Here is a 26313-nt window from a genome sequence, read left to right on the forward strand (position 1 = left end):
TATTCTTTGATTGAAATCATGTAAAGTTGTGGTCAGTACTTTGTACACAATACTATTTAAGGATTTTCATGTGCCTTCAATAGATCAAGAGGTTGTTAAGTAAAAATGAATAGAGTATTTTCCAATTGCACTTCAAGGATACATAATAATGTAAATATATCATGAAAATGTGTTTGGTGAAAAACACGTGTTTTTTTTAGAATTTATGGATTGGAAACATGCTTTTAAAAATAATCATGAGTTAAAGTTTTATAGAAGTTTTCAATTGCAATCACACCAAATTATATACAAGCAAAATGACTTTCTGATGTTATTTTTCATATGCAGCTATTGAGGACATACCATATCGCGCATTCGCGGATTTCTCGCCCCAGGTGCACGATTATTTTTACTGTAAAATGATATACCGGCATTTCAGAAAAAATATTAATATATCGTTTTGTAGATAAAAATTCTGAGATGTATGCCTCTGATAAGTAAATTTAACATTTCTTCGTTACAAATACATGATTTAAAAAATTTTAGATGAAAATTAGTTACGTCATCTTTTAGTTGATACTTACACATGAATCTCCTTCATAGTTTTACTAATTTTTTAACAAAATGATTATTGTGACATGTGAAATAAAAGCTTTATTATATATAAATCTTTAAATGTTTGCCTCTGACTATCAAGTATAGTAACTTCCCAACACATTGGTATAACTTTGACAAACCTGAATTAAAAAGTAGTTGTGTCATTTTTTACTGAGGTGAAGATGGCGCATAATTTCAGTTCACAGTCCCAACGCTGTACAGGTAAACACGGCAGCTACGTACATGTATCGATGAGTCATTAAGACGGACTACTGTTTATATATAGTAAATACTCATATTGCTTTCCGATTAAAGTGTATTTAAAATCTTCGAAATAAAGGATTTTATATGTAATTAACGATACGAATAATAAGATAGAAACAACATTTCCACATAACGGCATAGCTATAATTAAAACATAGCTCTCAGACTGTGAATATAAGCAACCACTGGAGTTTATTTTAACGTCTCGTTTTTTGGGGGTTTTTTTCATCAAGAATATCTATTCGATTAGATTTTCTGAAAAAAAGTGTACAGAAGTGATTACGTACAAGTCACAGCTAATTTCTTTGTTGTCTGTTAGCTTTGTTTTTTTTTTTTTTTTTTCATTGTTTCTCAGTCAATATCCATATTTCTATAACTAATTCGTACCATCAGTTCCGTGTCAATAACTATCGGGCAAAGTGATCCTTAGGTAATGGCCGTAATGATAATTGCTGTACTGTGCAGGGTTATACAGAACATCAACTCATTAGAAATTTATTCCATATACCAATTTAATGTAGATACAGTCACGTGCATATACTTTTGTACGTATCTATATAAACAGGTAGGGGTTGAGTTACTCAAGTAAGATCTTCTAAATTGATAAATTCATTATATACCATGGCTATTTATATCCCCTTCCATGAACACAGAGTAATTATTTTCACACAATATTGCTATAATACATCTGTGCACAGCTCATATTTCAGACGTTTGTCTACGCCATCCCAACATGGTCCATACACTCGTCATCATCAAGTTTATCCGTGTCCAGGACATAGGTACTAATTGCTATACGTCCCCGGGCAGTTAACTTTCACACCTCTTTTTATCCCCGCTCTTCAAGAAGTAGCTGGTTTCTTCTCTGAAAATATTAATGTATTTTTGAAAATAAATATTATCTTGTATACATACGATAATGTAATTCTATTTGAATCTGCTAAAGATTCAGTTCTGAATGTTTTTAGTGGTTATTGTCAAATCTGGAAATTAAATGTTAATACACAAAAAACTAAAATAATAATATTCACAAAAAGGAAATGTATGAATCAAGCTAGATTTACATTTTCTGACGAACAACTTGAAATTGTTGATTCATATTCATACTTAGGAAAAATTATGACATTTTTAGAGCCACAGATTTACAAATTACTTTCTGCGATATAGGTTGATATTTCAGCTGTGAATAGCTCAAACACACGTTTTGTTTTTAAAAGAATCAAAGTAAACAGATATTTTTGTCACAAAATTAGCGAGATCAGTTTGAAAATTAAGACCCCTACATTACTGTTTGTTATGAAAAGATTTATTGTGAGTTTTTTTTTTTTTTTTTTTTGAGAAAAATGGTATATAAAGACAGCCACTCTAATCAACCATAATTGATACAGTATTTCGATTCAAAATATGCCATAGTACAAGCATCGTACAGAAAATATCAATTCATTTGTAATAATTAGCACGTTCCTAGACACTCATGATAACCAGATATCAAAATAGATAGAAAACATGCATTTTCTAACACCTGAAACTAAGAAAACTAGAAATACATTTCTGATTTTACCTGACATAGTTGACTTTCAAGACTTGGTTAAAAGAAGATTTAATTATGTTGGCGGGCTAGTATCGCATTTAGTACATTGTATATCATTATATTGGACTTGTAAAAATCACGGACTTGTTTTGTTGATTGAAAATTAAGAACACGGATTGATGTTGCAACAACCAAGCAAATGGATTATATGAATAAATTGACTCATTGACCGTTATTTATAAATGTAAGTCATAAATCTTAAAGAGAAATTAAATGTACGACTTCAATGAATTCGAGAATTGCTTTGTATCTATATTGGATAGAAGCATTACCACAGTAGAGAAAAAATGTCTTTTTAAGGATGCTGTGGTTATCACTTTCTAATCACTGTCCTTCTTTCCTTAGTGTAATGGGTTACTTTAAGATATATGGTAGATGTTGTTGATCCAATCCAATCCGAATCCTTGATCAAGAGCTTTCAGTTGTTAATCTTCAAATTTTGACTGCTGCAATAATAATCAATTGTTCTGTTCTAATGTATTTTCAAATTCTAGATCTTCTCGCAATTTTATTTGTTTTAAACCAAATAAAAGCAAATATCTATAATAATAAGTGAAGGTGGTTATTTTTACTGTTACGTATAAGCAGGTGTATAACACATATATAGGCTACAACAGATACCTATATAACCATGACTGTACGGGTGTCTGGAGTAAAACAGTACCAGCTAAGTCCATATTAATACAGAGTGTAATTTGGAAAATCACTCATCCATGACTAGCCTCATTCTTCATGTGAGCTCTCGTGCCTACGACTCAATCAGCGCTAAAGGGACGTAACCCATGGTAACCCGTAGAAATAGCTGCATATGATTATTAAAGTTTTACTTCTGTTTCTGTGATTATTTACCTCTGTACATGAATCTAAGTGTGCTCACATTGGGATCTTTACGTTGACAAACAATAATGACATAATTAAAATTATACAATTTTCTTCATACACATCGTGAGGAACTCAGCAAGTTCAACCGAACTGACATATTATACCTGCAGTAGTTTGCGTCACTTGGACGTCATTGACGACGCCATGGGAACAAAAAAGTTCCAACAGAAAATTATCAAATTGATATTTTCCTCACTTTTTGCAAATACACACATTTGGTTGAAAAATATTTTAATTGTTTTTCAATAAAAGCAATGGAAGAAAGTTCATTAAGCCCTCTTCTTCATAAATACGCAACAAGTTATTTTACAAATAAATCACGTGACAATTACACATCATGCCAACGACGAACATAAACAAATTATATAAGTATTGAATATATATATCTTAACTGCTGTCCAACGCTTTTACTATTCCTATATTCCATCCGGGCTTCTGGATGAATATTATATTACATGTCACCTAGATGTCTTACATGTCTCCTCACATTTTAATCATGTATATATGTGAACAGGGTTAATAGACAAACACCGGTATTAGTAACGATAAGACTGTATATTCAAGCCAATCATCATGCACACTTTTTTGATGAATACATACATTGTGGTTTTTACGCTGCATCCAGCGACTATACAACACAAGAGTAAATATTATTCAGTAGGTAACGCAGGGCACAATTATATCGTCCATCATGTAATAATAAAAGTTGATGTTTAAAATTGATCTGAATTTGATAAAATCAAGAATAAAGATATGGGCTAGCAATTACTATGAGGATTGCTGTTGTCTATTTTTGAAGGAATTACATCTTGAAAAAAAGAATCCAAGAAAATGAATTTGATAGAGAAGTCACAGCTTGTTTTATTAGTTCCTGAAAACTGTACTCCTTTTGCTTCAAGCACTTGGTAGAAAGCAGAAACTTCAACAACTGAAAAAAACCTATATGATGACTTTTCTTAGTTATTTCAACACAAATGTATGTTTGACGTGTATAAAAACTCCAACGGCGTTGTTGTAGTGTTTTCGTCATTCTTAAGAGTGTAGTTAAACATTAAAGACAGATAACAGGCAAGTGTGTTTACAATCATCAGATACAGACATTTCAGAACTCACAATATACAACGGCGGTCTTAGAAATTATCGTTCATAAAATTGTGTAACGAGTTATCCTTCCCTGGATTTTGTTGCGAGTAGATGTCTGTACGTAGACATCAACTGTATATAACAAGAAACGTCTTTAGATAATAAAAATGATACATGGCAATATGTCCATTTCTTTTGTAGTAGTAAATGTTTCTTACCTGACCGTGATAGCACTGAGCGGAAACTTACCTGGCTTAGTGTACTCCACACTGCATTACCATCCATCATTCGTAACGACGTTTTCCATTGGTGCCCCAAGACTGACGTCACAGCAGCCACCTTGTGAAATGAATGACAGGCTAAAAAGTATCTTGGGAAAAAGATGGAGGCTTTCTTATTTTGATATAAGGATATCAACTTTTCTAACTATTCTGATCTTTTAACACCGAGGATCAAAACTTCCGAGTTTCACTGATAAGGATTATAAGTTTTAAAAATGGTCTTGGTTTGAAGACGCAAAACTGTGACGGATAATATTGTAAATTTCATCTGTCCGTGAGTAAATCTAAGGTGTATGTGTGTGAGTGTTATTTACATCACATAGCTACTTAACATACACGAATTTGTAATGGATGTGAAAAGAAAGTTTTGGAATATTCTTCCAGTCTTTTTATTGCTACTGAGAACGTCGGAATGTCACCAGTTTCGGATCGCCTGGATGGCTCCTACCAAGGAATATCACGGAGTGAGTGCCGCTACAAGTGTGGGGGGCCTCAAAATTGCCCTCCATGGCATGGAAAAAGAGAATGCTCCTCTTACAAACCACACTGTCAGGTAAGTAATATTCAAAGCATATGTAAAACACATGAGACATCAGGTACACATATGAAACGGAACTATAATGATAAGCTGTTGATTAAAGTACGCAAGAATATAATTTATTTCATTTTTTTCTAATTAAGTGAACTGTAATGTGTATAAGCACAGTGATATGTGAACCACAAAATTATCTCCCCTGTCATATGGTTTAAAACATTACCTGTGTTTACGAGTGAATAGAAATTGACGTTAACAAATAAGATGTGTAATAGATATATAAGATATATGTAAATACGGATGATTTTTTTTTCTTGTTGTGTTTACATAGAATTTATTCCTACAAGAGATAGTGGTTAACATCACTAATTGCTGCTACTGAATTCCTCTGTTGTCTCGAGAGAACCATGTTTTTCATTTGCTTTATCGATAGTTACTAATATCTTTCACAAATAAGTTGCCATACAGGTGAACTGATAAAGACTTCCTGAATTGTGAAAGCTCCCATATGTCTTTGTGTATTTTCTGTCGTTATTACAAGCCGTCTTTAAGGGACGGTTAAGATATCGAAGGAAAATTCTGTCTGATAATCAATTACAGTGGCAATCCCAGACCTTCTCTAAACCCAACACACATGACGAGTAACACTATGATTAAGACAATAAGTTGTCCGAGCTCAGGGCAACACGTTTGACTATCTACGCTCACCTGATCTGTCATCATTGTGATGTCTTTGTGGACACGACGAGTTTCGGAGGTGACAGTCGACTGGTCAGCTCGGCTGATTTATAGTGGGCATTAAGAATGGTCATGACAGCTGCACTGACACGATTACTTCATGTGTTGTTTTTTAAGGTTCTGTGGCATAGAATTTTAACATGGAACCACAAGAAAACATTCAATGTATTTATTGCAGGACAAGTCCTCTTTTTCGGGGACAGTGTTTACTGCGTCTTCATGCATGGTAAACATACAAATGGTCCATTTTATAAGTTAACATTTCTGTATAACGACGTTTAAGAAACACGTGATGATATTACCTATCATTTACCTTCCGGACACCCTTTCTTAATCTCTTTGTACATTTCAAATGGTCTCCATGCCAATCTATCTTATGTTTACCATTGTGTATAGATCTGGAGCTAGAAGGCAGTTTTAGTGATATATTAGGCGTACTTTTGTTGTTTTAATGTGAAAAATCGAAATCATAGCCGAATAAGCTAACTGGCTATACCTATAAATCTATATAGTTGTTACACTCCAAAAGATATTATTGATGCTTTTCAAGCTTGTATAAGCTGTATTTAGATAGAAAAGAACACGAAACATATCCTATTTAAATCGTCACCAGGAAACATTTCAGTGTAGATTATGTGAAATGCATAGTCTGGCTGTCAAATAAAAATATATTTCTGGTAAAAGTTTGAGTAGGGTAAGGTTAACACTTGCGCCGGTAGTCATCACACGTTGAATTCTTACTTCTATAAAAGCGTTATTTTTTGTCATTTAAATTGAATACATCAGATCATTTGAACTTTAATTTGACATGGAGGTAGATGCATGTGATATTAAATAAATCATTACTGTAAAGTTGGTTATATTCGCGAGGATTTAATTTCAATACACTTGCGGTCAAAAAGGGAGAAATTAAATACTCGTTCAATATTTCTACAGTGAATGTAAAACTCAGAAAATATCAGTTATGCTTGTGTATATGTACATTAACAATTGCGAAATATTAGACCGCATAATCAAACAACCATACAGTACTTTTTATCTTTTCTCGTTGGTCCGTATTTTTTTTTATTTTGTTGCCTCACTACTATTCCAAACTTCTATGTTACCAACTTGATTTTCGAACTAAGCTTTGTAAATGTCTACGGAAGAACAACTGTTTATATCAATCATATCGTTTTCTAGTTATGTTACTGTAAGTTAATGATAACGCAATCCAAAAAATCTTGATATTAAAAAAAGAAAAAAGGAAAGGTAAAAAATTAAATAAATAAAAAAGAACAAAATCGGTGGTTAGGATTGTCACTTAACGATCTTATCAACCAGCTGTACTCTTGTTAGTGATTAGAATCATCAATACCGATCGCTATATAGTTCAAATTTAATTTAATGAATAAAACGTATGGACTTGTTATCAAAAGGTTTATATTTGACAGAACACATTACGTGCAATAAGATAAATTGGATATAAAACAGTGTTGATTATGTACTGCCTCAGGTCCTCTTTGCACAAAATACCAAGCTTTGGCCGCAGGCGAGCAAGTCGCTAGTATGGCCGTGCTGCTTCTAACGACAGGACACACGATCGTATGTACACATATGATAACATTGTAGTGATCCATTACCTAACCTATCCTTGTGACTCAACATGGAATCACAATGCAAACAATCTTTGTCCTATTTCACTTGAAATGTATGCCACTGCAAATAATACTAATTAAAATTAATAACATGGTTAATATATTTTAATGAATTTCAATGATATTCTTTAAAAACTTACCTGAGATTTGTTTGCTATAAAAGCATCGTTTTAAGACAAACACTTATCAGTCTTGGTAATTTCGAATTCAATCTATGCTGTAGTATGTGTTACCTTGACCTTATGGATCTCGCGACCTATCTTTATCAATACAATACGTTTTGTTTGTCTGATATACCATTCGCACGCTTTATTTTATTACACCGTTACGCTGATCACATTTCCTAATTTATGTACACTATAAAATCATCAGTATCCTATATTATTTACGTAGTGAAATGTTGTTTACATTGATACGTCATTATGTGGTATACATTATAGTTATACCATTTGGTACACCTTTACGTAGTACACATTGCCTATTTTGGTACACCTTTACGTAGTACACATTGCTTATTTTGGTGCACGATTATGTAGTACACATTGCCTATTTTTGTACACGATTATGTAGTACACATTGCCTATTTTGGTACACCTTTCCGTAGTACACATTGCCTATTTTGGTACACCTTTACGTAGTACACATTGCCTATTTTGGTACACGATTATGTAGTACACATTTCCTATTTTGGTACATGATTATGTAGTACACATTGCCTATTTTTGTACACGATTATGTAGTACACATTTCCTATTTTGGTACACCTTTATGTAGTACACATTGTCTATTTTGGTACACCTTTATGTAGTACACATTGCCTATTTTGGTACACCTTTACGTAGTACACATTGCCTATTTTGGTACACGATTATGTAGTACACATTTCCTATTTTGGTACACCTTTATGTAGTACACATTGCCTATTTTGGTACACCTTTATGTAGTACACATTGTCTATTTATGTAGTACACATTGTCTATTTTGGTACACGATTATGTAGTACACATTGCCTATTTTGGTACACCTTTACGTAGTACACATTTCCTATTTTGGTACATGATTATGTAGTACACATTGCCTATTTTGGTACACCTTTATGTAGTACACATTTCCTATTTTGGTACATGATTATGTAGTACACATTGTCTATTTTGGTACACCTTTACGTAGTACACATTGCCTATTTTGGTACATGATTATGTAGTACACATTGTCTATTTTGGTACACCTTTATGTAGTACACATTGCCTATTTTGGTACACCTTTACGTAGTACACATTGCCTATTTTGGTACACGATTATGTAGTACACATTTCCTATTTTGGTACATGATTATGTAGTACACATTGCCTATTTTTGTACACGATTATGTAGTACACATTTCCTATTTTGGTACATGATTATGTAGTACACATTGTCTATTTTGGTACACCTTTACGTAGTACACATTGCCTATTTTGGTACATGATTATGTAGTACACATTGTCTATTTTGGTACACCTTTACGTAGTACACATTGCCTATTTTGGTACACCTTTACGTAGTACACATTGCCTATTTTGGTACACCTTTATGTAGTACACATTTCCTATTTTGGTACACCTTCACGTAGTACACATTGCCTTTTTTGGTACATGATTATGTAATATTCATTGCCTATTTAGGTACACGATTATGTAGTACACATTGCCTATTTTGGTACACGATTATGTAGTACACATTGCCTATTTTGGTACATGATTATGTAATATACATTGCCTATTTTGGTACACCTTTATGTAGTACACATTGCCTATTTTGGTACACGATTATGTAGTACACATTGCCTTTTTTGGTACACCTTTATGTAGTACACATTGCCTAATTTGGTACACCTTTACGTAGTACACATTGCCTATTTTGGTACACGATTATGTAGTACACATTGCCTATTTTGGTACACGATTATGTAGTACACATTGTCTATATTGGTACACCTTTACGTAGTACACATCGCCTATTTAGATACACGATTATGTAGTACACATTGCCTATTTTTGTACACGATTATGTAGTACACATTGCCTATTTTGGTACACCTTTATGTAGTACAAATTGCCTTTTTTGGTACACCTTTACGTAGTACACATTGCCTATTTTGGTACACCTTTATGTAGTACACATTGCCTATTTTGGTACACGATTATGTAGTACACATTGCCTATTTTTGTACACGATTATGTAGTACACATTGCCTATTTTGGTACACCTTTATGTAGTACACATTGCCTTTTTTGGTACACCTTTACGTAGTACACATTGCCTTTTTTGGTACACCTTTATGTAGTACACATTGCCTATTTTGGTACACCTTTATGTAGTACACATTGCCTATTTTGGTACACCTTTCCGTAGTACACATTGCCTATTTTGGTACACCTTTATGTAGTACACATTCCCTATTTTGGTACACCTTTATGTAGTACACATTGTCTATTTTGGTACACCTTCACGTAGTACACATTGCCTATTTTGGTACATGATTGTGTAATATTCATTGCCTATTTTGGTACACGATTTCGTAGTACTCATTGCCTTTTTTGGTACATGTTTATGTAATATACATTGCCTATTTTGGTACACCTTTATGTAGTATACATTGCCTATTTTGGTACACGATTATGTAGTACACATTGCCTATTTTGGTACATCTTTATGCAGTACACATTGCCTAATTTGGTACACCTTTACGTAGTACACATTGTCTATTTTGGTACACGATTATGTAGTACACATTGCCTATTTTGGTACACGATTATGTAGTACACATTGTCTATATTGGTACACCTTTACGTAGTACACATTGCCTATTTAGATACACGATTATGTAGTACACATTGCCTATTTTTGTACACGATTATGTAGTACACATTGCCTATTTTGGTACACCTTTATGTAGTACACATTGCCTATTTTGGTACACGATTATGTAGTACACATTGCCTATTTTGGTACAGGATTATGTAGTACACATTGCCTATTTTGGTACACCTTTCCGTAGTACACATTGCCTATTTAGATACACGATTATGAAGCACACATTGCCTAATTTGGTACACATTCACGTAATACACGTTGCCTATTTTGGTACACCTTTACGTAGTAGACATTGTCTTTTTGGTACACCTTTCCGTAGTACACATTGCCTGTTTTGGTACATGATTATGTAATATTCATTGCCTATTTTGGTACACGATTACGTAGTACTCATTGCCTTTTTTGGTACATGATTATGTAATATTCATTGCCTATTTTGGTACACGATTATGTAGTACTCATTGCCTATTTTGGTACACGATTATGTAATATACATTGCCTATTTTGGTACACGATTATGTAGTACTCATTGCCTATTTTGGTACACCTTTACGTAGTACACATTGCCTATTTTGGTACACCTTTACGTAGTACACATTGCCTATTTTGGTACACAATTATGTAGTACACTTTGCCTTTTTTGGTACACCTTTATGTAGTACACATTGCCTAATTTGGTATACCTTTACGTAGTAAACATTGCCTATATTGGTACACGATTATGTAGTACACATTGCCTATTTTGGTACACCTTTACGTAGTACACATTGTCTATTTTGGTACACCTTTATGTAGTACACATTGTCTATTTTGGTACACCTTTACGTAGTACACATTGCCTATTTTGGTACACCTTTATGTAGTACACATTGCCTATTTTGGTACACGATTATGTAGTACACATTGCCTATTTTGGTACACGATTATGTAGCACACATTGCCTATTTTGGTACACGATTATGTAGCACACATTGCCTATTTTGGTACATGATTATGTAGTACATTTGTTTTACTTTCACACAATGTCATATTAAACACATTTGATTACACCAAAGTGTGGTAATATCTTTATGTAGTAAGCAATTGCATTTTACATTTTCGGAAACTGAAGTTCGTAAATATCTGGAACATTTTTGACAACTTTGGTACACAAATACTTGGTACGTAATTATCTACTTTCTTGTACCGTTATTTGGTATTGGTTTGTGTTTCAGTTTACACAATTACATAACTGTATTACTACTATTTTTGTAAACATCACGAGGTATACATAGATAAATCTTATATACCATTGTTAGTTTTCCATTTCCTGATTCAATTCTTTGCCAACCTGTTAACATGTCGAAGTTGATTAGACATTCAAGGGCTTTTCGTGTAGGATGTCTACAAATGACAAATAAACTCTTAACACAGGGTTTCGTGAAATGAAGTTTGATGAAGATTTTGAAGAAGTTGTACGGTCATCAAAATAATATAATCGGGAAATATTCCATTTCCTTGTACGACATGAAATCGGACCTGTTTTCATATTCGTGAGTTTGCTTGGTGATTCTTTTGATGTTTACCTTGTTCACAGTTTGGAACGTGATATCATTGAATGCCCGAGATTTTGATCATCGATGAAGCAGAAAAAGCTTACTCTTTAAGAACACCTGGTCTTATTCTCCTTGTACATTTGGACAGAAATTTCTTTGTAAATCTTTCTTAGGTTCATATTTCGCCATGGTTTAGTAAAAATAATAATCTGGTACGTTTAATTGTTTTGAAGGTTCTGACACACCATTATCTGGTATGTTCAATTGTTTTGAAGGTTCTGACACACCATTATCTGGTATGTTCAATTGTTTTGAAGGTTCTGACACACCATTATCTGGTATGTTCAATTGTTTTGAAGGTTCTGACACACCATTATCTGGTATGTTCAATTGTTTTGAAGGTTCTGACACACCATTATCTGGTATGTTCAATTGTTTTGAAGGTTCTGACACACCATTATCTGGTATGTTCAATTGTTTTGAAGGTTCTGACACACCATTATCTGGTATGTTCAATTGTTTTGAAGGTTCTGACACACCATTATCTGGTATGTTCAATTGTTTTGAAGGTTCTGACACACCATTATCTGGTATGTTCAATTGTTTTGAAGGTTCTGACACACCATTATCTGGTATGTTCAATTGTTTTGAAGGTTCTGACACACCATTATCTGGTATGTTTAATTGTTTTGAAGGCTCTGTCTGTAAAGTACACCAGTATTTCTTGTTAATGAAGCGTTATACAGTTCACTTTGAATCAGCTGTTTAATGGAATCCTAGAAGAATGAAATATTTGTATGATATAGCATCACTGGCGAGTCCTAGAATGACTAAACAGCTGTATGATGTATCCTCACTGACGAGTCGTAGAAGGGCAGAACAGTTGTATGATGGAGCATCACAGATGAGTCCTAGAAGGTCTAAACAGCTGTATGATGTTACATCACTGACGAGTCCTAGAAGGGCAAAGCAGTTGTATGATGTAGCATCACAGACGAGTCCTAGAAGGTCTAAAAAGCTGTATAAAACAGTTTCATTATTTGGCACCACTGTGTCTTATTCAAAACTTTGTTAATTGTGTTTCTAATGCACAATCTTTAATCTATAAGGTCCATATATCTTACTGTCATTTATTGAAGTAAGAATCGAATCTGCATCTTAATCGATTGTTTCTCGAAATCGCACTCACAACATCTGTCGGCAACATGTTCATCAATCTTATTCTTCTTTCTGTTTCTGGGTACCATCACGTCACAGCCATTATCAATTGTTATCGAAGGTAAAATAACATTGTAGATTAATTGTGACCGTTACTCATGTACATGTCCTTTGATACCTGTTGGGTGGGTTTTTAATCGTGCATGTTATAGTATACTTGGTACAGTCTTACTATTGGATCATTAAAAATTCAAACTTTAAACTACATGGTTGATTTTTTATCAATGACAAGTTGTGATAAACTGCAGAAATATGTTAAATCAATCCATGTTTTTTATGTTAAATATGTATTCATAGTTTAGTATAAACTAAAACTTTATAGTGATTGAATCATATCAATGTGTTATCTGAGATATTTAGTGTAAACTTAATGCTTAATACTGATTGAAACATATCAGTGTTTTTGTCTGAAAGATTTGATATAAACTTTAAACTTAATACTGATTTAATCAGATCGATGTGTTGCCTGAGAGATTTAGTGTAGACTAAAATCTTATAACTGATTGAATCATATTAGTGTGTTGCCTGAGAGATTTAATATAAACTAAAAGCTTAACACTAATTTGATCAAATCAGTGTGTTATCTGAGGGATCACCTTGTTGGAGGGATGACTTGTTGTTGAGGACTATATACACCAGTCTTATATATTGATGTATTATGGCAATAACATACTGAGGACATCTATATTTGGACAGGCTGTTTACATATCTCCACATTAACTATACTATCAACACGAATATATTATGTCAGTTAGTGGATCGTTCAGCCACTATAAGTCTTACAACGTACTTGTCGTTAATGAAGAGGAAGAATCAGTGGTTGAAGAACAGTAATATATATATCGTTGAGTAAGTTGAGATGTCCTCTCTATTAAGATTGTATATAATAGTTATGTTTGGCATTTTAAAGAGGATAATAATTCGTTAGTGTTTAATACGACGTGTTTAATCAAGAATGTTTGTCGTCGGAAACCATTGTTGATGCGGAAGATATCTGGCTATGAACTGTTGGGTGTTAACTGCAGATTGATATGTGGATTTTAATATATATTGTATCCTGAATAGTTGATTTGTATGATAATTCTTAACTTTACATTTATGTCCTTTTTTCACTGATATTAGTAGAGACAATTCAAACAGTGCACATGAAAAAGAAAAAATAAATTTGTGAAGGCCGTTTCTTTATTCACATTCTCAACAAAGTACCCTTCTGAAGCGCAGTCTTTTACTCCTTGTAATTTCTTAGGGAGGAGGGGGTGTCCCTGTGTTAATCTTTTTATCATATTTTAATATGTATCATATTTATTCAATTAGCACTTGTAGATTGACAAAAGACAATAACTGATTTCGATAATATCCAGAATAAGACACAGTACAGCCAAATAATACATTAAACTCCAGGATTCATCAGTGATGCTAGTGGAAACCTTTGTGTGCCTGCCTTAAAAAAAGCAAAATGAATCGAAAGAAATATCAAAATCTTGATGTGAAGGTACATAGCCCCATAATTTATTAAATATCGAAACGTTAGTGTCTAATTTTATTCAAAAAAACGGCAACTACATGAGATAGGAACCATGGTACTATTTGACTGAAGTAAAGCATGAAATACAGATGACACTCAGCACTGAATGACTATTCATGTATTTTAGCCATAATATAGACATGGTATTTATAGATTGTGAGCGCTACTGTATATACAGGTTCCATAAGTCACTAAAGGGACGCTCCAGGTCAGATGGTATTACTCTGTAAAGGTATACAATTGTATGAGTCACTGAAATATATGGTCATGGTTAAATACCGCTTACGTAATAACATGTTTATTGATGCTGTACGCAATCTGAATTCGAAACCTTCAGGGGAAATTAAAGGGCGGTAAAAGTTTTATACAATTAAATAAACACAGAAATTATCAGACTAGCAAGTAGTGCTGGTAATAACGAGATGATCGAAGTTTTCTTTTTAATGAGTTGATGCTAATTTTTACAGTGAAATTAACAGTATTCTGCTTATGTACGGATAAAATAAAAATCGTATTTTCTACTTTTGGGATAAAAAGTGTTTTTGTAAACTACAAATACATTGAATATTGTTCCCAAGAAAAAGGTAGTAACCTTACAGCGATACTCGAACTGATATAGCTTAATTCATCATTTGACTCCACTATATGTAATTCTAAATTTGTATTAGCATGTGTCATCTGTACAATCAACGAGATTGCGAAAACGTTAGACACTGCTGATGTTATTCTCTTTTGTGTTTTTTTTTGTGCATTCGTTTCCAAGAAACCTACACATTCTGTTTGAAGTATAAATTGGAGAATCTGACCTAGTGGAACATCTGTTGATTAACAGATTGTAATCAAAATATATAAAGTAATAGTATTACATGGATTTGCCATCGCCCCTCCGACATGTTTGAAATTGTGGTGTTCAAAAACGTTTTTACTCTTGAAATAATGTCTTGAGGATGTATGAAGGCCTTGTTTGATCTGAAGCGAGGACATAGATTAATATGATATGACAACTTTTGTCAAAATTAATACTTACCATTGCTAGCACTATCAAATCTTGGTTAGAGTCTTATTGTGATACATTAAAAAGAGGAATTAATAGTATGTGGATTTTAAAGAAACCCGAAGATCTTTTAAACAATCTTCAACGCCCCCTTCTCAAAACATTTCTTCTATAACAGCATTTCATTTGTCCACTCTGTATACCATCATACCCCATTCTAAACCGAACAAACGCCTTCGTTGGTTGTTATGTTACGAGAACTTACTTCTGAACAGCGGTATAAATAATATTTATTATATGGTTGTGATCATTACTGAAGTGTACTTCGTTTTTGGTTGACAACATCTTCATCTTGTTGGTGGTAAGATCTTCAAATAGACTATTGGCACATATATGGGAATTAACTCTGTAGGCCGACTTTTAAAAAAAATCATATAAGGATAATTGTATCGAAGGTCTAATTAAACCAGGTCGTTATTTAATTTCATTTTTAGATATATTGATGACGTCTTGTCTTTAAATAACAAGAAATCTATTGACCACGTCCATCATACATACTCACCAGAATCGGACATCAAGGATACGACACACTCTCGTGCATCAGTCGCTTAATCTCGATTTTTCCCTACAACGAAACCAACGTGGACATCTTACCATAAAGCTGTATGATAAATGTGACGATTTCAATTTTTCTAATATGAATTGTCTATTTCTGTGTAGCAACCTCCTTGAATCCGTAACGACTCGATATTCAAGGATGTATTCCAATTATCACGATTTTCGTGCAAGGAGTCGTTCTCTGACGGACATACTTGTAAAACGTGACATTACTTTCTGATTAACTAAGTTTTTTTGTTGTTTTTTAATACTGTTTTTTCTATAGTGGTAATTATAAGCTTATATAGAGTTTTTTAAAGCAAGCTCGCTTGAGGATTGCATTTCTTTAGTCTTGAATTTATTGTTGAATTTGAACGATTGTTTTTATGAATTCTGATTTGGTTGATCACCTTCCATAATTTTAAGGACCTGATAACGAATATTTCAGTTTGTTTTACGATCTTTGTAAAGCTGGATATTTGAGTGAAAATTGGATAAAGCTCAAAGCATAGTGACCCCCTATTTTTTATTGTAAAAGATATGCTTGAATATATCTCTATCTAAGCATAAAGTCGTAAATAAAAACGTTGAATTTTAGATCATGGTCTAACAAACGATTTAAGTCATTATTTTCAAGTTTTCATATTTTGGTTACAAAGACCTTTAAATCAAATAAAAATTAAGCGTTTTCACTCCTTTTTGTCTTATTATTTAGGTATCATTCTATAGCAGATTAAAAACAAAATCACAAAATACGTGTTATTAAAAAAAAAAAGAAAAAAATGATAAGTGAAAATTAATTATATCTTTCGTACATTCTGACATCAGCATCGCAGAAAGAATTACAGATACTCTGTTATATGCTTAAAATCATTAGACATTGTACACATATATTACCACATCTACAATATGAATTATTCACAAGGATGTGTATAACCCGGTAATTGTGTTTCATAAACAACATTACCTAACATCTCAATACTTCATTCCGTGACATTTCCTAGCAGTTGTAAACATAAGGAGTTGACAAGCGTGTAGACTACCTTTGACCACGCGTTAATAGTTAATTACACATACAGGTGAGACTGACTAGTCTAGTACACTCCTTTAGCTCGCGACACTTGATTACATATCTTCACATGTTTACACAAAACCACTAAAGGTATTTGTCACCTTTACATTTACTCAGATATACAAATAGTCACCTGCAGTGTTATTTATAACTTAATAGAGGATAATCGATTGCTTATCTTTATCACCTTATACTGAAATTCGTTCTTTGGTTTTTTAAGTCTCTCTATCAGGTCTTTCAAAAAATGGTTTATTTCATTTTTTTAGCGGGGAGGGGGATCGTTGATCAAATTTACTATTTATGACACCATTTATCAAATTTATATAATTTTTATGATGTATTCTCTAATCTCCGCAAATAACTGGCATTCTTAATTTTGTAGCATTAAAATCATAAACAAAATAAGGCTGCTATAGGCGTGATTAGGAATCGGTAAGACCTGTCATAAGTCAAGTGCTGTGAAATGCTTAGGTTATCTATAATAATATGTTCATTGTTGACTCCGCCGGTAACCTATCAAAAGCAGTACTGTAATACCCCGCTACTGTTATAAACGTTAAGACTGTACGACTATGTTTACTTTATATACCAAAATTTCTCACAAATATCAAACATATATACTTTCCATGTCGGATACAGCTATTGATCTCGATCTGACCTCTGGAAGCGTCTGTATTAAAACTTCAACTCTCACGATGGTGGCATCATGCTTTCTCAACTAATGATGCTGACATACTGAAGATCATTCAATTACTGCTAAAATATCCGACATCACAAACACCATTATAGAACAACATGAAGTAATTTGCTATTAGAAATGCAGGTGAATGCAGCTTTAATGTTGAAAATTGTAAATTCATATGAAAATATCTCATCGTTTGACACAGATATCTTCGTAAAATTAAATATCTGTATGCATACTTCGTAAAGGTGAATTTGAATTCGACCCAGATATACACTGTAAAAGTGGTATGAGGCATTATCATTAGTGATCACAGTAGTGAACCTCTTCTAATAAATTTCACTGTCCGTTATCAAATAGCTTGTTCTGACGTTTTATGTCACTCTTTGCTATGCGTTTTACCTTTGAGAGATCTCATTAAACTTCTTAAGAAGACTGTATGAAATGAAAGAACTTGTTTGTAACACTTATGCATTTAAAGACTCTCCTGACAAGCTCGTCTCACAAATAATAAGTTAAAGTTTGTTGGGAAGACAATCTCGTTAATTCTTGCTACAGTAGAAAGCAGTAAACCCATTATTTAAGTTCTACATTAACTCGATGTTAATCTATCTGGATAGTATTCATAATAGATTGTAGATTTTGTCTCGATAACAAGGTAATGCTATAACGTAATGTTGGTGCTATGTAGAAGAATAATATCGATCACAAGGGAAAATATATAGCTATATGATTTTTACGATGGTATCTCAAAAATTATCTTAATGTTTAATTACCTATTGAACGTTTGGCTAATTATTGTCAACAGGTGTCGTTCTGTTTATCTGTCATCAAGATTTCATTCATGTCAACGGTAAATACAATCCGGTGATTTTTCAGTGCTTAGATAAATGATAATTAAGCGGGAGAAATCATTTCAAACGTTGCAGTATTAAACGACGAGGTGTTCTGGGGACATGCTAATCGTCTTCTGCATCAAGTCGCCCGTCTTGTAAATCTTGATAAATCAGAGTGAAGCTATTGATAGAAAAGTTGGGATAACATTGTTAGCACGGATGGTTTTCTGTTTCATCATTTGTCTATTGGCAATTAATCATATAAAAAATGATCTGAAAGTCTGATTTTATATATTTACTGGTCCCAATACTACAGGAAACTATCCCCCCTCCCCCCTCCCCCACCCCCGCTTAATCTAACGATACTTGGAATTTCTTCGCTTTATAAGTATACATAGTTTTCAGTCGACCGTTTCCTGACCTTTAGCTACATTGGTTTCGATAGTAGAACACAATACTAGGATCCTACTGAAACAACTAAACGCGTAAACTGAGTTAACCTTGTATCAAGATTGATTTACAAGTGTAGCATAAAGAAAATATATTGGATAATACGTGCAAACATAATTCAAATACACAACACCAACAATATATATATATAGATATTTATGGTGCAATCTAAAATTCAAATTGAAAATGTTTTGATTTATTAATCAAATTCAAAGTGCTTATGATCCACTTAGTAATTTCATGGTTTGAAAAAAAACATCTGTAACAGAGACAAATTGATGACTTGCACTACGTACTGAATAACACAGGAGAGGAAATATTTGTTCTCACTATGTACTCAAAGGCTGGTCATTGTATATATGACAACATCCAAAGTCAAGTGCAGTTTAAAAATACTCAACCGCCTTTGCTCAAAATTGCAATTGTTACATCATATGGCCGCACTTCTCTACTATGCTATCGATGATAAATATTTTCAATAAAACTTTTTTGTAACATTTGATTTTACATTTTTACGTTATCACATGTGAATTTCAAGATAAACTAAACATAGAACTCTTTGTTGATATGTATATCCGACAGAAATGAACAATATATTAAAAGCTTCTATTTTCATAGGAGGTACGGCTTATCAAAACAGGTCATAGACACATGTCCAGGTGATTCAACTTCACTTATTGATTTATTCATAATGTCCAGTCTTGTGATAATAACCAACAAGTAATATATTGTTCATTTCTGTCGAATATGCATGGCAGTTGTAGAAATTAAGGACACGACAGCCGATTATTTCAGCCACGTGCCAGAATATTTTCCCACAACGAAACAAACAAGAATAGCTTTCAAATAAGCTGCAAAAAATGTGATGATATCGACTTTCCATCTATAAAATAACATAACTGTTTCTCCAACCTATGGTGTTTACCTGTCGCAGTTGCTACGATATTAAAAGGATTGTTCCCATCCACATATTGAGATTTTGTGTAAGATGCCGACATCTGACAAATACAATGTACTTTCACAATGGTTCAAATTTGCAGGTCCAGGTTGATGAAGACTTTAGGGAAGTTTTATGGTTGTCATGTCGTTCGTGTTCCCGTCGTGGTTTAACTTATTTCATTTGAGAACTTGACACTTACACAAATCGACTCCCCCACCCTCACCCCTACCCCCTTCCCACCACCCCTGACCCCACCCCTACCCCCTTCCCACCACCCCTGACCCCACCCCTACCACCTTCCCACCACCCCTGACTCCACCCCTACCCCCTTCCCACCACCCCTGACCCCACCCCTACCCACTTCCCACCACCCCTGACCTCACCCTACCTCACCCTACCCCACCCTTCAAATGGGTCCATGCAATCTTTTCTTAGTATTGTGTCCGCATTTCCATTATTAATTGAACTAAGATTCTGTAAACATTTCTTTGTTTTTATCTTTATATCATTTTGCCACCAGGGTGATGCACTTTGATTCGGACTGTAACTCTAAGTCAGCCCTGGCAGCAGCCGTTGACGCACATATAAATTTTGAGCCTCACCTTTTCCTCGGCCCTCCATGTTCCGCAGGTAGGCAACTACATCAGTAATGTCACTATTGATATCACTCGATATTAAAATTTACGTAGCAGAAGAATCATTGTGATATACAGATTCATAAAACATAATTGCATAAATTCTATGACAGGCAAATTAATGTCCTGACTATAACAGATATATTTTACCGTTGATATTGTGTATCCAGATCATAACTGATATATTTTACCGGTGTTACTGGTTGTCCTGACCATAATTACATATGCTACCGGCGTTACTTGCTGTCCCCAATATAACTACTACATGTTATCGGTATTACGAAATATTCTTACCATACATGATCATTTTTTGGGTGTCCTTACTATAGCTGATCGATTTTATCTGAAGATAAGGTGTCCTGAATCAGTTATATTGAATTTGCATTATTCAATTTAAATTTTGGAAAATTATCACTTTTTGCTTAAGTTGATATTATGCAATTTTACAACACATGCATACGGATATAGCACATGAATACCTAACAATATTTTGATTGTCATTAAAACATTTTCTAATGTACTGCATTTTGAAAACAAGCTTTTATCTTGAGATACTTGGTGTTTATTAGTCAGAAATTTCCATTTCCAGCTATGAAAGGTGTTGCTCAGTTAGCCTCCCACTGGAACGTTCCTGTATTTGGTTGGGTGTCAAATGACGTGGAATTTGAGAACAGAACAACCTACTCTACTCTGATACGACTTCTCGGGCCACTGAATAGGTTCCGTGCGTATAGCAAACATGCAAAGTAGTTTTTTTTTGGATAATGTATAATGAAATATTGTTTTACAGTTAATTCTAAATAACTTTCACGATTGCGTGCCAACATCACAGAAATTTGCCATTTCCTGTTTTTGTGTACCTAATAATTCCTCTTGTTTCTATAAACACATTCTTTTATTCCATTTATTCGAGTAATTATCCTTAAATCTCATTCTGAGACCACCATTTTAGGGGTCATTATGCCTATGTAATGAATTCAACTTAAAAGACAATAAAACGGTTGTAGCTATCACCCTGCAGTACGTGTCAACAATGTTTAAATGGAAACGGTATGCCATGATCCACGACGACCGCGACCCCTACAAAGCAGTGGCTGAAGCCATTAAGCTTACAGATAGTAACTACTTCATTAGCAGTACACACATGGTCAACACACAGATGCAGGATAGTCAAGTTGCTAAGATATTCCACCAGGTCAGAAAGTACGCCAGAAGTAAGTTTTCCGAACGGTCAAGAAGAGCAGAACGTAAGAAAAAGAAAAAAATATTTTTAAATGCCATAACAGGGAAACATTCATAAGGACTGATGATGGAGACATTGTTTTCTTAATTATTTCCGTAACTTGTATTTCGATTTATTGTTCACATGATGGTACTGAATCTCTTTATCTAAATTTTTATATTTATATTTGTATTAAAAGATGTTATTAATTTGTGTGTATTTTGTAAAATTTTATATGCTTGTTTGTATTTTTCTTCGCTTGTTGTATCTATTCGCCTGCTTTGCCCGTGAAATATAAGAAATTGTCAATAAAAATCAATATAAGTATTAGCGTTACATACACGTAACTTTAACAACTATATATATATCCATTTTATTTTTTGTAGTAATCATTTTCGCTGTTCCTTGGATGGAGATGAGAAAATATATGCTGGTGGCCCATCAACAGGGTATGACACATGGAGACTTCGCCTTCCTCTGTATTCACGGAGACGTGAGTTATACAGCACGCTGTAATATACATTAATGTTATATAATAGAAAACTCAACCAGCTTAAAGGTTTGCTGTCTGCAGTAGTTGAGTTGAATGAATGCTTTTCACAGTAGACCTTGCCCCAATCCCAAACCTAACGTGATTTTACAAGTTGTAAGGTCCTCTTTGAAACTGTTCTTTTCCTGGTTACATAAGATGAATGAATACATTATTTTAACTCAAACGATTTTCCCGTATACAATTACCCTGGGTTGTGACTTTTGTGATAGTTGTTATATTAATGTCTCCCTTAAATAAAGTGTGTTGCTATAGTTTCAAGCCACTTTTAACATTGACTATGAACGATTTATTACATAGAAGGGAATTATCAATCTACACAAGGTCACTTTTCTTTCGCTTACTTTCATATCACATCTCCAAGTGAAAAATCAAGTCGACGTTGTATATCTGCGACCGTAATTCGTTACTCGATTCCCACTTGATCGTGTATTTTAATTTCATTTGCTCCAAATTATAATGAATATCTACAGTGAATTATTGCATTGCAATAACGAAAAAAATATTTGAATACGCTTTGCAGCTTTATACATGGGATGTCATTGAGAGAGACATAACGTCAAATAGAGGCTGGAAGAGGAACGACACGCATGACGATGATGCACGTGAAGCCTTTGAGTCCGTCATCCACGTGAGTTTTATTAAAGTCTGCATGTACATATCACATGTTTATCATACATGATATCTATTCAGGAAAAGTATGACGCAGTCAATTAAACCAATACATTTAATTTCCAATAGATAAACATGGACACGTTGACTACTACACGAGCAAAGGAATTCCAAGAGTTTGTAATGGAATACGCCCATCAACAAAGTCCCAACTGGATTAACTTGCCAAATGCCACAAAGGTAAATTTACAAAGTGTATTTCAAAAGGGAACACATTATCTCACAGTCACCAGAAAATGACTTGTTACGTCATGTCTGAAATGGAACCTTTTGTACAGACTTTGGACAAAGGTAGTGGAACGACTGTGACATTACGTTTTCAATAGTTGTGCCGCTTGCGCTTTGTTTAGATGACGATCTTGGCAGTTTGAATCTACATAAAACAAATTAAAGTATACCAACGTAAAGAAGAAGATTGCAAATATATTGGAAAATAGATTGAAATTTTATATTATTCGCATAATATTTCGTGATGTATCCTTGGGCCTTTTTTACATGCAAAGATCCTTTTCGAAATCGATCAGTACAGATTTTGGATAGTTTTAACCTCAAAATTGGTCAAAATGGAAAGTACGTTTTGATGTGTTTGCTCGCTTGATTCTATTTTACCACCTAAGTGTTCAATTGCCCTTTTAATCATCAACCACACATTTTCTTTGATGTTTAAGTCGGCTAGCTCATTGTATATATTTCGTTTGCTTCCATTAATGCATTAAAGGCGGTGATCAGGAGTGTTGTCGTCCTAAAACACATCATTACCATCGTGAAAACGTCTATAACAATCACCGACCACAAGTTTTTTTAGTCTATAATTTCAACATATTTTACCGAATATATGTTGCCATCAACAGGAGCGAGTGTCTCGCACCTTAATTTGCGATGCATTCCCAGTTCATAATGCATAGCTTTTTATCTTTAAGTCATGGAGAAATACACTCAGGACGATATGCTTCGCTAGATTTCCTCCGATACTGTTGTCTTTTTCAATCACAATCTGACTTCCATCTTGAAATGAATCTTTTTTCCAGTCCTCTTCCGTATAGAAGCGGTTTTCATAGCATCAGATTACATGTTTAACTCTCTTGACAGGAGAAAAACTAATTTGTTTCTCACAAGCACATCTGCTATATTCATTTGATTAAAAAAACACCCATACAGTTTTACATGAAATATTTTTATACTTTTCATGAATATAAGAATTATTATAAATGTTGGCCAAAGGTGTCTGTCCCTCGGTTTTCAGTTCTCTTAAAATTTTCATGTGCTGTTAAACTTTTGGGTTGGCCCAGTTCTTTCACCATTTTCCACTCGCAGAAATTCCTGTAAATTCTATGTACAGTAGTCTTAGGTATATTCAGATTCAGTATCTCACCAACGTTTTGGACAGATAAGCCTTCCTGAACCATACACTCCATTTCACTGATTCTGTTTGTAAACAAGCCGATGTGACACGACCACAAACATAGAACGCCAATAAAAGCAAGAGACTCTAATGTAAGCGGTGTCTGACTGATTTATGTATCGTGTATACAGTTCCTACTTAAACAACGCGGAAACCAATATACCGTCATCACTGAAAGGTTTATCGAACTACTACATTTGTACAAAGACTGTAAGTTGTTCGCATTATAAAAAATATGAACGAAACACAAACATCCAACAAAACGCAACAAAAGTCAACTTTGAACATATTGAATCCGATTTCATATTTAGGTATATCTTTAATAATATAATAGATTTCAAACGGAAGGCAACTGTAAACTAGACAAAAATCTGCTGTTAATCGTGTCTTTTTTGTTATGAAATTTTCCTCAGTCTTCCCCTATAGTCTTGTCGTTACCCTTGCAATCAATAATGATGTATTTAGATCTGACTTTCTGTGGTCATTTTAGCCGGACGCATACTCCCCTTACTTGTATGATGCTACCTTAGCCTGGGCATTGTTGGTCGACAAAACCTTGTCCGAAAACGAGGCCCCCAACGGAAACAATATCTTTAAACGATCAGGAGACTTCTTCGCTGAAGGTAATGCATATGACACTTAGCCCGAACAAACTTCACTGGATTGTGGATAATGAATATTCTCTATAATCTCATACAACTTCTTCATTGTTCGTTTTTCTCGCTAATGTTAATATCAAGAATGGATCATTGACATTTAAATTGATTTGTTATAAAATTGTGGTTATCAATGTAAACTGAAAACATAAAATTTGAAGTTTTGATATATCTGTTACATGCGATTCTTCATTTTCATGGCATATTTTCTGTTCTTATATTCAGGCGTGACTGGCTACATCGTGTTAGATTCTATAGGAGACCGCTATCTGAACTTCCGTATGATGGACATGCAGAAGGATGGGGTGTTCAAAACAGTCATAGAACTCAACTACAACAAAACAAGCTTCGCTGCAAGAACTGTACGTTTTTGTTGAAGTATAATGCTCGTCTATGTCTTATCTAAGTCATACTTTTGCCATAAAATCATATTTCTATTACTTCGCGGTAACGTGAAAAGGATGAAGATCTCTTTGTAGTCAAATGCTACATTTTAAATTCAGTCATGAAACAAACCAAAAATGTACGATCTTTTGCACAAGCTTATATATTCATAAACTGCATTTTCTTTATTGTCCTCGTAGACTGTAGAGAACCCGGACCTCATTAGGTGGGGAGGAGGAAAGATTAGCATCAAAAATGCCCCTCCTGATGTTCCTATTTGTGGTTTTGACGGCGAGAAATGCAGGAAAGCCGAGAAAGGTATGGTCTTGGATTTTTTCATGTTTCAACTGTACGATATATTATCATAAATACAGACAACGGTCTTTTAAAACAAACATATTTTTGTAAAGCACATTTGAATACAAATTGTAAAGTAGATATAGCATATCCAAGTTAACAAACAACATCATTTAGTTTTTCTCGAAAACTAAAGGGAAACG

The 26313-nt window shown here is 33.8% G+C and overlaps 1 protein-coding gene across 1 annotated transcript in view; it reads left to right on the top strand.

Moving 5' to 3' along the window:
- Positions 1-5015: 5015 nt before the first annotated feature.
- LOC132548393 (atrial natriuretic peptide receptor 1-like) overlaps positions 5016-26313 on the top strand; it is a 33832-nt gene continuing 12534 nt past the window's right edge. The window contains exons 1-10 of the mRNA XM_060212258.1: positions 5016-5230; positions 20813-20922; positions 21517-21651; positions 21935-22141; positions 22536-22642; positions 23223-23330; positions 23441-23551; positions 25264-25396; positions 25655-25791; positions 26014-26131. Coding sequence (XP_060068241.1) covers positions 5025-5230; positions 20813-20922; positions 21517-21651; positions 21935-22141; positions 22536-22642; positions 23223-23330; positions 23441-23551; positions 25264-25396; positions 25655-25791; positions 26014-26131 — 1372 coding nt within the window. The 5' untranslated portion in view covers positions 5016-5024. The remainder of the gene's footprint in view (positions 5231-20812; positions 20923-21516; positions 21652-21934; positions 22142-22535; positions 22643-23222; positions 23331-23440; positions 23552-25263; positions 25397-25654; positions 25792-26013; positions 26132-26313) is intronic.

This window comes from Ylistrum balloti, unplaced genomic scaffold (genome assembly GCF_031769215.1).
Source record: "Ylistrum balloti isolate Yb309-2 unplaced genomic scaffold, AGI_CSIRO_Ybal_v1 Utg370010, whole genome shotgun sequence".
In the NCBI taxonomy this organism is placed as follows: Eukaryota; Metazoa; Mollusca; class Bivalvia; order Pectinida; family Pectinidae; genus Ylistrum; species Ylistrum balloti.